Source organism: Arachis ipaensis, chromosome B07 (assembly GCF_000816755.2).
Source record: "Arachis ipaensis cultivar K30076 chromosome B07, Araip1.1, whole genome shotgun sequence".
In the NCBI taxonomy this organism is placed as follows: domain Eukaryota; kingdom Viridiplantae; phylum Streptophyta; class Magnoliopsida; order Fabales; family Fabaceae; genus Arachis; species Arachis ipaensis.
Window position 1 is genome coordinate 41,730,236 of NC_029791.2, and position 11,872 is coordinate 41,742,107.

Genomic DNA, 11,872 nt, shown 5'->3' on the forward strand with positions numbered 1-11,872 from the left:
AGATGAAAGACGGGAGTATGCGGCTCTATGTAGATTACATGCAACTGAATAAAGTCACAATAAAGAATAAGTACCCACTGCCGCGGATTGACGATCTCATGGATCAGTTACAAGGAGTCGGAGTTTTCTCTAAGATTGATTTGCGATCTGGCTATCACTAGATAAGGGTGAGAGATGAAGACATCCCTAAGACCGATTTCAGGACTCGTTATGATCATTACGAGTACACTGTAATGTCTTTTGGGCTAACGAATGCCCCTGCGGTGTTCATGGATTACATTAACAGAATTTTCCATCCGTTTCTGGATAAATTCATTGTTGTTTTCATTGATGACATACTGATTTACTCCAAGACTGAAGAAGAGCATGCAGGACACTTGAGGACCATGTTGCAGATACTAAAGGAAAGGAAACTTTATGCGAAACTATCCAAATGTGAATTCTGGAAAGACGAGGTCCAGTTTTTGGGCCATGTAGTTAGTAAACAGGGGATAGCTGTAGACCCATCTAAGGTGGAGGCGGTAATCAATTGGGGGTGACCAACCTCAGTAACTGAGATAAGGAGTTTTCTGGGCGTAGCTAGCTACTACCGGAGATTCATCAAAGGTTTTTCACAAATAGCTTTGCCATTGACAAAGTTAACCCGCAAGGACGCGCCCTTTGTTTGGACTTCTGAGTGTGAGGAGAGCTTTCAAGCGTTGAAGCAAAAGTTGACCACCGGGCCTGTGTTGGTGTTACCTGAGCCAAATGAATCATTTGAGGTATACTGTGATGTCTCACTAAAGGGTCTAGGGTGCATGCTGATGCAGCATCATAACATGGTGGCATATGCCTCACGGTAGTTGAGACCTCATGAAGTTAACTACCCTACGCACAATTTGGAGCTTGCTGCGGTTGTGTTTACACTAAAGGTGTGGAGGAATTACCTCTATGGGGTTAAGTTCCGAGTTTTCTCGGATCACAGGAGCTTGAAATATCTCTTTGATCAGAAAGATCTTAATATGCGGCAGAGGAGGTGGATGGAGTTACTAAAGGACTACGACTTTGAGTTGAATTACCATCCGGGGAAAGCAAATGTAGTGGCAGATGTGTTAAGTCGGAAGTCGTTGTATGCTAATGATGCTTCGAGAAGAGGAGTTACTCAAGGCGTTCGAGAGTCTGAAGATTGGTGTTCAAGAAGCGTCTGGGACTTTGTGTTTGAGTCGATTACAAATCTCAAGTGACTTTAAATCCGAACTCCTAAAGGCTCATCAAAACGATGACGTGTTACCGAAGGTGTTGCCAGCTATTGAGCAAGGAAAACAGTGGAGAGTGTCATGGGATCAAGATGGGTTATGGAGATTTAAGGGTAGGATCATTGTTCCAAATGTTGGGACTTTGCGGCAAGATATCTTAAAAGAAGCACACAAAAGCGGATTTTCTATTCACCCGGGAAGTACTAAGATGTACCATGATTTGAAAGCGATGTTTGGGTGGCCGGGTATGAAAAATGATGTGGCAGAATATGTTTCAAAGTGTTTAACCTATCAGAAAGTAAAGATCGAACACCAGAGACCTTCTGGGACATTGCAACCTTTAGAGGTCTCGCAATGGAAGTGGGAAAGCATTGCGATGGACTTTGTGTCAGGATTGCCAAGGACTAGGGCCGGTTTTGATGCTGTTTGGGTGATTATGGACCGACTGACGAAGTCAGCTCACTTTCCACCCATTCGGATGAACTATACTCTTGAGGAGTTAGCACGCTTGTACATAAAGAAGATTGTGAGATTTCATGGTGTGCCTACTACTATAATTTCTGACCGAGATCCCCGTTTCACTTCAAGGTTCTGGGGTGCATTTCAAAAAGCTTTCGGAACCCGATTAAGCTTGAGTACACTTACCATCCTCAAATAGATGGCCAATCTGAGAGGACGATCCAAACCTTAGAGGATATGTTGAGGGCTTGTGTTTTAGACCAGCCGGCGAGCTGGGATCGGTATATGCCGCTAGTAGAGTTTGCATACAATAATAGCTACCATGCGAGCATCAGAATGGCTCCGTATGAGGCTCTGTATGGGAGAAAATGTCAATCTCCGCTATGCTGGTATGAAGCTGGGGAGAAAAGCTTGTTGGGGCCGGAGATGATAGCTGAGACTACTAAACAAGTCAAGAAACTCCGAGATAGGATGCTCACTGTGTAAAGTCGTCAAAAGAGTTACGCCGATCAGAGGCGGAGACCCTTGGAATTTGAAGAAGGAGACCATGTTTTCCTTAAGGTTACTCCAACAACAGAAGTAGGTAGGTCGATTAAAGCGAAGACGCTGAATCCTCGGTACATCGGTCCGTTTCAGATCTTGGAGAGGGTTAGACCGGTGGCGTATCGGATGGCTCTACCACCCCACCTTTCAAACCTGCACGATGTATTACATGTGTCATAGCTTCAGAAGTATACTCCTGATGCTAGCCATGTGTTAGAGCCTGAATCGGTTCAGTTAAAAGAAGATTTGATGCTTCTGGTGACTCCGGTCAGAGTTGACGATACGAGCATCAAACGGTTGTGTGAAAAAGAGGTTTCATTAGTCAAAGTGGCATGGAGTCAAGCCGGTGTTGAGGAGCACACTTGGGAACTTGAGTTAGAGATACGAACTGACTACCCACACCTATTCTCAAGTAACTGAATTCGAATTTTGTGGGCAAAATTCCCATTTAGGTGGGTAGAAAGTAAAACCCGGTTAATTAATGACTAATTAACCCATAAATTAAAATTTATTCTAGAAAATTAGAAATGTGATTTTTATGGCCTAATATGATAGAGAAAATTAAAACGAAAATTTTGACACCAATTTTAAAGAAATTGGCCCAAGATTGGACCGAACGGGTCAAACTGGGCCAACCGGACCCATATTGGGCCCTTGGTCCAACCAAGCTAAACCTAAAACCCTTATTCAGCACTCTCTCTCTCTCCTCTCTTAAATCCCAAAAAATCTGAAATTTCAAGAAAAGGGGGAAGAACACTCTTCCAAAGTTCACACCCTTACTTGATCTTCAAATCACCATAACTTTTGATCCGGAGCTCCAATTGCCGCACCGTTTGTGGCCATTTGTTCACCGCGTCGAGTGGGGAATCGGCCAAGGTATGGTTTTAGTTTTTTATATCTAAAATATAATGTGGTATGAAAACTAAGGCTAGAGGCCCTAAGATAGGATTTGAACTATTGATGTTATTGATTGGTTGAGATGAAATGTGTGGTTATGTATGTGATTAATGAATTTTGGTATTTTGATGGTATGATGCATGAGCGATATGCATGTTTTGATATATACTTATGCTTTATATGCCGTGAGCCGAAGGACTATAATTGTTAATAAATTGGCTGGTTATGGATTGTATTATGAGCCGAATGACTGAGTTATTACTGAATTATGGCTGAGCTATTATTGAATTATAGCTGAGTATGATTGCATATATGCTTATTGAATGAAATGTGAATATTTCACTTCCACTATCTGAGATACGAGTTTCCCTGGGTGAAACCAGTGGCTAGCCACCACGTGCTCCAGGTGGAGACTCGATACTCTGCTGGCCCTATGTCGTAAGTGTGGCCAAACACTGTGAAAGTTCCAGATGAGCTCACCCCCATGGATAAACACCAGTGTGGGTGTTGTGTATATGTATTTATGATTATGATTGAGAATAACTCGAGTTAGGGATGCATGACAGAGGGACAGTCCAATAGTTAGCTACCAGGACTTGTCGGGTTGGCTTTATAACCGACAGATTAGACTCATCAGCCACTAGGGTAGGCATACATCGTATACATTATATGTGAATTGTTTGGAATGCCTAATTGACTGCATAATATTTGCTAATTGTCTAATTGTTTTATCTGCTTCCTATTTGTGCATTTCCTTGTTGATATAATTGTGTTTGCGATATCAAAATACTGATGGCAATTGGGAGGTTCAAAGGATTTGGAAAGTGGAGTGTTAGTTAGACTGGAGATCTTTATCTAGTTGCCTGTTTCATTTATGGTTTAGTCTGTTTATAGGCTTTGATTATCTGTTGGAAGTTCTAGGATTGCCTTTGGCTTTCCCAGGACATTACATGTTGGATATGTGGGCACTGTTACCATACTGAGAACCTCCGGTTCTCACCCATGCAGATTTTGTGATTTTCATCAGATGCAGGTCGTGAGGCTCCTCGCTGAGACATGCTGGAGATTTCTGGATTAGCAAAGATCCTTAGCTCTCGGGACTTATGTTTTGGGTTTCTTTTGGGTTCCTTAAATGTGTGGTTATGTATGTGATTAATGAATTTTGGTATTTTGATGGTATGATGCATGAGCGATATGCATGTTTTGATATATACTTAATGATTGGTTGAGATTGAATTGTGGGTGAAACCATGTTGATGGTGAGGATGATATTGATTGTATGTATTGATGGTTGATGGAAATGGTATTGTTGGAAATTGGGATGAGGAAGGATATATGACATGATATTGTGTTTGAAATTGAGTTATTTGATTGAGATTGGCTAAAATGGTGGGATGGTAGATTGTGAATTTGATAAAAATGTTAACATATGAGTTGAGGAGGCTTGAGGTTGATTTTTGGTAAGTTTTGGTTAGTTTTGAAAAAGGTTGAAATTGGTTTGTTTTAAAAAAATGGAATTTGTGGGTTTGTATGAAAATATATTTTTGGGTCTACTTTGATGGAGCATATCTTGGTCTCCAGATCCCCGATTTGTGTCAAACTTATTTAGAAATAAGATTGGATCCGAGATGTTTATGTTGTTCAAAGAACGGATGGAAAATAATTTGAAACGAAAAAGTTATGCCCGTCGGAAGTTTAGGATTTGAAACTGGAATTCTGCAACTTTTTAACTTGGTAAAATTTTTGGCAAGTCGCGCTCCCACGCGCATGCGTGACCGACGCGCACGCGCCAATCTCAGGTTTTACTCTTCCACGCGTGCGCCTGGCCGACGCGAACGCGTCGATGTATGGATGCAAATGTGAAATGCACAGTAGAAAATCTAGAGAGTTGCGCTGGTATTGTGCTGGTTTTGTGCGAGGAGCACAAAACGTACTCACGCTTACGCGTGGCTGACGCGCGCGCGTCACTTGATCTCTTTGCTTCCCATGCGTGCGCATGGGCGACGCTCATGCGTCACTCTACTTTTTCAGCCTTCCACGCATGCGCATGGGCGACGCGCACGCGTGACCCCATTTCATCAAAATCTGATTTTTGGGTTTTCAAAGCCGAATTTCATACTTCTAAGCCTCCGTTCTCACCCCTTATGTCCTAAATCCTTATCGTATGCCTAGCGATGGGTAGAAGCTAGGAAATGTGGTAACGTGTGGATGAAGTAAGGGGAGGATTAATGATGAATGATGATTAAAGATAATCGTATGAGATACGGATGATGATGGTAGAAGTGCTTTATATGCCGTGAGCCGAAGGGCTGTAATTATTAATAAATCGGCTGGTTATGGATTGTATTATGAGTCGAATGGTTGAGTTATTGCTGAATTATGGCTGAGTATGATTGCATATATGCTTATTGAATGAAATATGAATATTACACTTCCACTATCTGAGATATGAGTTTCCCTGGATGAAAGTAGTGACTAGTCACCACGTGCTCCAGGTGGAGACTCGATACTCTGCTGACCCTATGTCGTAAGTGTGGCGGGACATTGTGAAAGTTCCAGATGAGCTCGCCCCCGTGGATAAATACCGGTGTGGGTGTTGTGTATATGTATTGATGATTATGATTGAGAATAACTCGAGTTAGGGATGCACGATAGAGCGACAGTCCAATGGTTAGCTACCAGGATTTGTCGAGTTTGCTTTATAACCGACAGATGAGACTCATCAGCCACTAGGACAGGAATACATCATATGCATTATATGTGAATTATTTGGAATGCCTAAGTGACTGCATAATATTTGCTAATTGTCTAATTGTTGTATTTGCTTCATATTTGTGTATTTCCTTGTTGATATAATTGTGTTTGCGATATCAAATTTCTTATGGCAGTTGGGAGGTTCGAAGGATTTGGAAATGGGAGTGTTAGTTAGACTGAAGATCTTTATCTTGTTGCCTGTTTCATTTATGGTTTAGTCTATTTGTAAGCTTTGATTATCTGTTGGAAGTTCTAGGATTACCTTCCGCTTTTCCAGGACATTACATGTTAGATATGTGGGCACTGTTACCATACTGAGAACCTCCGGTTCTCACCCATGCGGATTTTGTGATTTTTAGATGCAGGTCGTGAGGCTCCTCGCTGAGACATGCTGGAGATTTCTGGATTAGCAAAGATCCTTAGCTCTCGGGACTTTATTTTAGTTTTATGTACTTAATTAGATATATGTATACTGTTTTGACTCCTCTTAGAGGTTGTTTTGGAGAACAGGTTCTGTAACTTGTCTTTTGCGTTTCTTTTGGGTTCCTTACTTTATATATATATGTATACTTCTATGCTTGGACCGGTTATCTTCGCAAACCGGGTTTTGGGTTTTGATATTCGTATCTTTGGCACTCTCTTGTTTATATATTCACGATAGTTTATCTGTTTTGTTACGTTATCGATCGGAGTGTTGCGTTTTTCAATTTAACGATTTTGTTTTACCTCTTTTTCTGCAAAGGCTCCTAGTTATAACCATTTTTCACACTACTATGTATACTAAATTTTATTTTTAGAGGTCGTAATACCTCACCACCTCTGTTTTATTAAGGCTCTGTGTGGTAGGGTGTTACACATCATCTTTGATGCATTTAGATCCTTGATCAGGCAATGTGAACTAGAAGTTTAAAAAATTATACATTTGCAAAGGATAGCAAATGAATTGACTGATGTATTTTCTGATCTAAAGAGGATAACTAAATCCTATATACCGGCTAAAAATGCTCTGATTTGAGTTGATGTCGTAGTCAGACAAATTGCCGCCGAAGCAAATTCACACCAGAAGCGTGGCAGGCCTGTCAGTTCTAAAGACAAAAATCCTCGAAAAAGAAAAAAGGTAAATACTATTCCTATTGAAAAAGACATAGTAAAGACACCTGCAGTTAGGGCTGGCAATTCATACCCTACCCGCGGGTACCCAACCCGGTCCAACCCGTTCGGGTAGGGTAGGATACAGTCCGGGTATGCCTGCGGGTAGGGTAGGGTACGGGTTTAGGGTGTACCCTACCCTACCTTACCCGCACTTCAAATATAACACATATTTTATAAAAATTAGGTATATAGTGAAGGAAGTGAGAATTGAACCCACAACCTCTCTTATGTAATGACTTACAATAAGTGAACAACCACTAAACTAGTTAGTTAATTTAGTAATTTAAAGCATTAGTTTGTTATTTGTTATGTTATTAATATGTATAAATTTTGAAATGATTGAATTTTATATTTACTTTGAAAAAAATTGATATTTCTGCGGGTAGGGTAGGGTAGGGTAGGGTTTAAAACTTTAGGGTGCGGGTAGGGTTAGGGTTGAGAGATTCTCAACCCGCGGGTAGGGTAGGGTAGAGTTTTAATAGAATTTTTAACCCGCGGGTAGGGTTAGGGTAGGGTCCGAACCCTACCCTACCCTACCCATTGCCAGCCCTACCTGCAGTTGTTCGAAATTCTGATATAATTTTAACGCCAGAAGACGTTCAAGTACCTAAAAATTGTGAAAAATGACGAGATCTAGATAAATTATGTTTTTACAAGAGAGAAATGGGGCCGAAATAAGACAATTATCAATGAAATATTTGCATATAATGTGGCATTAAATATCATGCATGAAAGTAAGGATCTTGAGCCAAGATCAGTCGAAGAATGTTGACAAAGAAATGATTGACCAAAATGGGAAGAAGCCATGAAGGCTGAGTTAGACTCACTTGCAAAATGTGAAGTCTTTGGACCTGTAGTCTGTACACCAGAAGATGTAAAACCTGTTGGATACTGATGGGTATTTGTGAGAAAACGAAATGAGAAAAATGAAGTTATATGCTACAAAGCTCGACTTGTAGCACAAGGTTTTTCACAAAGGCCCGGTATAGATTATGAAGAAACATATTTTCCTGTAATGGATGCAATAACATTGTGTTATTTGGTTAGTTTATCTGCATATCATAAACTTTATATGCATTTAATGGATGTGGTAACATCCTACTTATACGGCTCATTAGATCGTGATATCTATATGAAAGTCCCTGAAAGACTAAAGAAATCTAAACCATCCAATGAATATTCATAGGGGTTATACTCAGTCAAATTGCAAAGATCTTTATATGATCTAAAGCAATCTGGACGAATATGGTATAATCGTCTTACTAAGTATTTAGCCAAAAACGGATTCAAGAATGATGACATCTGTCCATGTGTTTTCATAAAGAAATCTGCATCTAGATTCATTATAATTGCTATGTACGTTGATGATTTAAATATCATTGGAACTCCTGAAGACATTCCAACAATTGTAAAAGCTCTAAAAGAAGCGTTTGAGATGAAAGATCTTGGAAAAACTAAATTTTGTCTCGTCCTGTAGATTGAGCATACAAAAAATAGAATCTTCATTCATCAAACAACATACACAGAAAAGATCTTGAAGAGATCCTATATAGATAAGTTACATCCATTAAGTACCCCAATGATCGTAAGGTCTTTGGATGTGGAATAGGATCAATTCCGTCCTAAAGAAGAAAATGAAGATATCCTTGGTTTTGAAGTACCATATCTTAGTGTCATTGGAGTTCTAATATATCTTGCTAATAATACACAACCCGATATATCATTTGCTGTGAATTTATTAGTAAGGTATAGTTCCTATCCAACCAAAAGACATTGGAATGGAATTAAACAAATCTTTCGATATCTTTATGGAACAGTTGATATGAGATTATTTTATCCCTATGGATCCAAGTCACAACTAGTTGGCTATGCAGATGTAGGATACTTGTCTGATCCATATAAAGAGAGATCTCAAACAGGATATCTATTCATATATGGTGGTACAGCTATATCATAGAAGTCTACAAAATAGACAATTACAGCAACATCCTCTAATCATGTTGAAATACTAGCTATACATGAAGCAAGTTGCGAGTACTTTTGGCTTAGGAGTTTGATCCTATATATTCTGTCATCATGTGGACTGATTGATCATAAGATAGCTCCAACTGTCCTGTTTAAAGATAATACAGCATGCATTACTCAACTTAAGGGCGGATACATCAAAGGTGATAGAACAAAGCATATTTTTCTCAAATTCTTCTTCACTCATGATCTTTAAAATCAAGGGACAATTGATGTCCAACAGATCCGCTCAAGTAATAATCTGGCAGATTTATTTACAAAGTCACTCCCAAAATCCTCCTTTGAAAGATTCGTACATCAGATTGGAATGTGCCGATTTTGAGACATTAAATGATGTCGACAAGAGGGAGAGACTGTATTCTTTTTTCCTTGGTCAGGTTTTTTTCCATTGGATTTTTCTTGACAAGGTTTTTTAATGAGGTAGTCCCCATCACAAAGAATATTGTACTTTTTTTCCTTCACTAAAGTTTTTTTCCATTGAGTTTTCTTTAATAAGGTTTTAACGAGGTATAATCCTAAATGGTCATCCAAGGAGGAGTGTTGTGATAAGAATACCTGATGTGGATGCCCATTTTCCATGAGACTTTTTAACACCCTAACTACCAAAGCTCACACTTCCGGCTGCGCGACTCTGATAGTTCGGACATTACGACAACTTTTATATTATTTAATACTAAAATATGAGCCTGTTTGAAACTTTAAACCGCAATACTGCTCCCAAAAATACTTTCATCCGATGACATACATCCATAACGACGGTGACTGAAACCAACATGCCGCGACAATAAGACTCCCATAATCTCATAAGAAATGAAAACCAAATTTGAAACCCTTACCGGCATTCTTTTCCGGCGACGGCAGCAAGGTTTTCCGGCGGCCAGAACAATGATAACGCCACTAACCAAAACAGAGCAGGATTTAAATAAGCGGCAAAACCTTGGAACAGTTCCGGCTAGCTCCATTAGTGGCGGCCTGGACCTTTTTCTGACGGCGACAATTCCAACCGAGGCGGCGCCGGTGACGCAAGCACGGCTGGGCATGGTGGTTGAACCCCCAGCTCAGCCTCAGATCTCTCTGTCTCTCCTGTTCGGTGTGACTGGACGGCCTTCTCCTCAACGGCACGACGGCAGAGCAAACCAGACTGGCTTGTCAAGGACAATACTCATAGATTCGAGACAAAGTATCCAATTCCAGATAAACAAGGATGCTCAAGCAATGAAGTCTGCTAGACACAATTCAATTGACAACTTCAAAGATAACCCTTGGATCAAGGAAATTCAATAGGATCAATAAGAAGAGAACCAGCGCCTTAGTTCGAAACAAATTCAAGTTGAGTCGAAGAAGTAGGAGATTTACAAAAAGGAATATCAAACCCAAGACAAAGCTAACAAAACTCAAGAGCAAGATTAAAAGTACTTCCAAATACATTGTTCATAAAGGAACAGAAACTTGCAGAAAAACCACTTCGCAATCTAAAAGAAAGGTTAATTAACAACATCCTTCAAGAGAGTAACAAAAAGTATAATCGTGGCTTTGCTTTAATGCAAGTTCATATTGAAATAGATTTTGTCGAGTTCTAAAAACAAGGTGCACACGGGTTTGGCTAAAGGCTAAAATATTTCTTCAAATATTTTAGAAAGATAATTAGATGCACAACTCAACCAGAAGCAGTTCATAAAACTCGGGAGAGGAATCAAAGGCTTGTTCAAAAATTCTCAAAGTTCATATTCAAACAAGCGTGTATAACATTCGTAGCAAGGATGAAAGAGAAAATTAAACTCCTTTTAGAAAAGAAACTCCAAGGCAAAAATTTGCACACAATCTGGTAAGGAAATAAATGGTGTGTTTCAAACAAACCGATTTTCACTAAACAAGGAAGCTTTCCAAAACCCTATTTAAAATAGCGCATGCCAACTTTAAATTAACTTCGTCAAGATTGAACAATGGTTTCAGGCTCTCTCAAAAGCAGAAACAGCCCCAAACGGCACAAGCAAACCGGATTCTAGCTCCTAAAACCATTAACATTACGATTACTTTATTACACAGAACAGAACACTAACGCAGAGCTCTCGAAACCGGAATACTTACTGAAACTAAGAAAGAACGGCTGAACCGAACAGCAACGGACTCTAAACCGGTTGGGCGGTAGCCCCGGTAGCCGCCTTCAGCGGCTGCAGCGACCCAACTCCGGCGACGGTGACTGAAACCAACATGCCGCGACAATAAGACTCCCATAATCTCACAAGAAATGAAAACCAAATTTGAAACCCTTACCAGCATTCTTTTCCGGCGACGGCAGCAAGGTTTTCCGGCGGCCAGAACAATGATAACGCCACTAACCAAAACAGAGCAGGATTTAAATAAGCGGCAAAACCTTGGAACAGTTCTGGCTAGCTCCATTAGCGGCGGCCTGGACCTTTTTCTGACGGCGACAATTCCAACCGAGGCGGCGCCGGCGACGCAAGCACGGCTGGGCATGGTGGTTGAACCCCCAGCTCAGCCTCAGATCTCTCTGTCTCTCCTGTTCGGTGTGACTGGACGGCCTTCTCCTCAACGGACTTGCTTTACCAAGGGTGATTGCATTTAATTATGTTTGAAAAGTAAAGTTTTCTTGTGCTTATAAATGGCAATGTAATATGAAGCATATAAGACACATCAATAATAATCACAAATATTTCTCTCTCTCTCTCTATCTCTTTATACATTACACTATAAATTCTCTCTTTTTTATCTCTATGTGATTTTAAGTTATAATATCTATAATATTAATAAATATATAAATTACTTCTATTATAGTGAGATAAGAT

At 40.0% G+C, this 11,872-nt stretch overlaps 1 protein-coding gene across 1 annotated transcript; it reads right to left on the reverse strand.

Moving 5' to 3' along the window:
* Positions 11,015-11,616, reverse strand: LOC110265041. The gene is made up of 2 exons (XM_021107794.1): positions 11,154-11,616; positions 11,015-11,074 (listed from the first exon to the last, which is right to left on the reverse strand). Exons 1-2 carry the CDS (start codon positions 11,541-11,543, stop codon positions 11,015-11,017), a joined length of 450 nt encoding a protein of 149 aa, XP_020963453.1. The 5' UTR covers positions 11,544-11,616.

What these genes read in the sequence shown, in the direction of transcription:
- LOC110265041 (XM_021107794.1), bottom strand. Translation starts at nt 11,543, where the DNA reads ATGCCCAGCCGTGCTTGCGTCGCCGGCGCCGCCTCGGTTGGAATTGTC. An exon ending in GCCGTTCTTTCTTAGTTTCA is followed by an intron (nt 11,075 to 11,153) that starts GTAAGTATTCCG and finishes TAATGGTTTTAG; the next exon opens with GAGCTAGAATCCGGTTTGCT.